This window comes from Lactuca virosa, chromosome 5 (genome assembly GCF_052849685.1).
Source record: "Lactuca virosa cultivar CGN04683 chromosome 5, Lactuca_virosa_CGN04683_v6, whole genome shotgun sequence".
Taxonomy (NCBI): Eukaryota; Viridiplantae; Streptophyta; class Magnoliopsida; order Asterales; family Asteraceae; genus Lactuca; species Lactuca virosa.
Genome location: NC_136430.1, coordinates 16,569,096 through 16,572,251, shown reverse-complemented (window position 1 = coordinate 16,572,251; position 3,156 = coordinate 16,569,096). Strand labels below are relative to the sequence as shown.

The following is a 3,156-nucleotide window of genomic DNA, read 5'->3' as shown; positions in this document are numbered from 1 at the left end:
ATATCTAAGAAAAATAGAAAATTGAACGTAATTAATAAGTAATTTCTGTATTGTTATGTTTATGTTTAATAAAGTTTATATTAATTTAAGTGTCTAATCTATATATACGTTCACCAATTGTATTTTTCTATTTAAGTAGTATATTATGTAAAATACATATTTGAAAACCCAAGAGAAATAAACTATATAAACCAAAAAAGTTGAACCTAATAACTAATTTATTTTATAATATTTGAGATTCTATTTAGGGTGAAATCATCGTTTGAATTCAATGGTCATCACAAATAAGCACCCATAGTAGCCACATAATTTACACTCATGCCATTCCCTTCGACACCCAGTTGTTATGCACCTTAGTCCTAAGCCTCCATCTTTCGTCTATATAAACAACACCTTCTCTCTTCTTCCCTCCCCACAACCACCATTTCTCTCTCTAAAACCACTCACTTGCTCTCTGTGCAGTGTGCACCACCGTCGTAAGGCACCATGCCTGAGGCTGAGGCACCGAACAACGACTCCACCACCCTGACGGACTACAATCTCACCGAGAAAAACAAAAAGTGTCTTCAATTCATCGAAGACGTCACCTCGAACCCCGACAACGTCCAACGACAGATCCTCTCCGAAATCCTCACCCAAAATGCCAACGTCGAATACTTAAACCGCCATGGTCTTTCCGGCTACACTGATCGTGAAACGTTTAAAAAACTTGTCCCTGTTGTTACCTATGAAGATCTCCAAAACGATATTACACGCATCGCGAATGGCGATAAATCCCCGATTCTTTCCTCCCACCCGATATCCGAATTCTTAACAAGGTACCATTTTTTGTTACGTAAATACATCAGTTTACAGTGTTTTGGTAGTTTGAATATACTTTTAACCGGTTATTTTAATTTGTAGTTCTGGGACATCTGGAGGAGAGAGAAAACTGATGCCCACCATTGAAGACGAGCTCGGAAGAAGGTCTTTATTATACAGTCTTTTGATGCCAGTGATGAACCGGTTTGTACCCGGTTTGGATAAAGGCAAAGGCATGTATTTTCTATTTATAAAATCCGAAGCAAAAACCCCCGGTGGGCTCGTGGCCCGACCCGTTTTGACAAGTTACTACAAAAGCTCCCATTTTAAAGAAAGACCTTACGACCCGTATACAAATTACACGAGCCCGAACGAAACCATTCTTTGCCCCGATTCGTATCAAAGCATGTATTCCCAAATGCTTTGCGGGTTGTACCTAAACAACGAAGTTCTTCGGGTCGGGGCTGTTTTTGCTTCGGGATTCATCCGGGCTATTCGGTTTTTAGAAAAGCATTGGAATCTTTTGAGCCATGATATTCGCACGGGTACTTTGAATTCAATTATCACCGACCCGTTCGTGAGGGAATCCGTGATGAAAATCTTGAAACCCGACCCGAATCTTGCCGATTTTATCGAACTCGAGTGCTCAAGGAAGTCATGGCAAGGGATTATTATGCGATTATGGCCGAACACAAAGTATGTCGACGTTATCGTTACCGGGTCCATGGCTCAGTATATACCAACCCTTGATTACTATAGCAATAAACTCCCTCTTGTGTGCACAATGTATGCATCTTCTGAGTGTTATTTTGGGGTTAATTTGAACCCACTTTGTAGCCCTAGTGAGGTTGCGTACACACTCATTCCCACCATGGCATATTTCGAGTTCCTACCTGTTCATCGCAACAATGGCGTGAGCACCACGAAAGGTGAGAAAGAGAGGCAACAACTTGTCGATCTCGCAGACGTTAAACTCGGTCAAGAATATGAACTCGTTGTCACCACTTATGCAGGTTTCTTTCTATTCAAATTTTCACGTTTTTAAGTAGCTGATCTGTTACTTCATGTGCACAGTGCATATGCTGATTAAAGATTCTGAAATTGCAGGTCTTTACAGGTATCGAGTTGGTGATATTCTTAGAGTCGTTGGATTTAAGAACAAAGCACCTCAATTCAGTTTCATTTGTCGAAAGAATGTGGCATTGAGTATTGATTCAGACAAGACTGACGAAGTGGAGCTACACAAAGCAGTGGAGAACGCGGTTAGCCACATGGTCCCATTTGGTGCGACATTGACCGAGTACACGAGCTATGCTGACACAACCACGATCCCTGGTCACTATGTGATCTTTTGGGAGGTTAGCCAAAATGGGTTAACTCAGGTTCCAGCTTCGGTGTTTGAAGATTCTTGTCTCACGATTGAAGAGTCGTTGAACAGTGTTTATAGGCAAGGGCGAGCTTCAGATAAGTCCATAGGAGCATTGGAGATCAAGATTGTTGAAAACGGGACGTTTGATAAATTGATGGATTATGCTATAAGTTTAGGTGCTTCGATTAATCAGTACAAGACTCCGAGGTGTGTAAAGTTTGAGCCGATTATAAAACTGTTAAACTCGAGGGTTGTGTCGAGTTATATAAGCCCAAAGTGTCCAAAATGGTTTCCGGGGCAAAAGCAATGGAGTAATGTTCATTGATTATGAATGTGGATGGACTTGATTATAGGTAGGAGTTTAAGAAAAGAAAAAAAAAGATGTTGGTTTATATCATTTAACATCTTTAAATGTTATGGTAGTATTTTCAAGTAAGGTATGTACAAAAACAATTTGGGAATCGAAAAGTTGGTTATGTCTTGTTCATTTTCGTATATTTATATTGATATTGACGATGATGAAAAGTGAAAACACATACACATATACTTTTATGAAAGCATAAATTTTGTTAGAAAAGTAACATGTTCTTTCAATACTTTTCCATGCATACATTTTCTTTTTGGAACAGCAAGCAATGCATCATAATCTATTGCATGAGAAATACTTGATATATATTATTACATACAAAACAAAATTAAATATATATGTCGAAATGTTGATCAAAATGATTGGAAATTTGAAATCGGGCCAAAAAGATGAATTTTGGGAACGATAGTGGAACAAACATCCGGTCTACCGTTATTTGAAAAGTTTGAGCATGTTTTCACTTTCGGCTATTATAAATTATATATATTTGTATAACATAAAATGTATTGTTTCTTGTTTGTGACGTAATTATATTATATTGCCGGTAAATTACTATAAACTTAATATCTACTAATGTAATTAACTATTTTAGATTGGTGTTGTTAAAAAAAAACTATTT

General features: G+C 37.9%; 1 protein-coding gene across 1 annotated transcript; it reads left to right on the top strand.

Annotated features, from left to right (window-relative positions):
• Positions 1–396: 396 nt before the first annotated feature.
• LOC145115033 (indole-3-acetic acid-amido synthetase GH3.5-like) lies at positions 397–2,657 on the top strand. Its single transcript, XM_079051178.1, has 3 exons — positions 397–818; positions 904–1,814; positions 1,909–2,657. The coding sequence occupies exons 1-3, from the start codon at positions 487–489 to the stop codon at positions 2,493–2,495; spliced, it is 1,830 nt and encodes a 609-aa protein (XP_078907304.1). The 5' UTR covers positions 397–486; the 3' UTR covers positions 2,496–2,657.
• Positions 2,658–3,156: the final 499 nt, after the last annotated feature.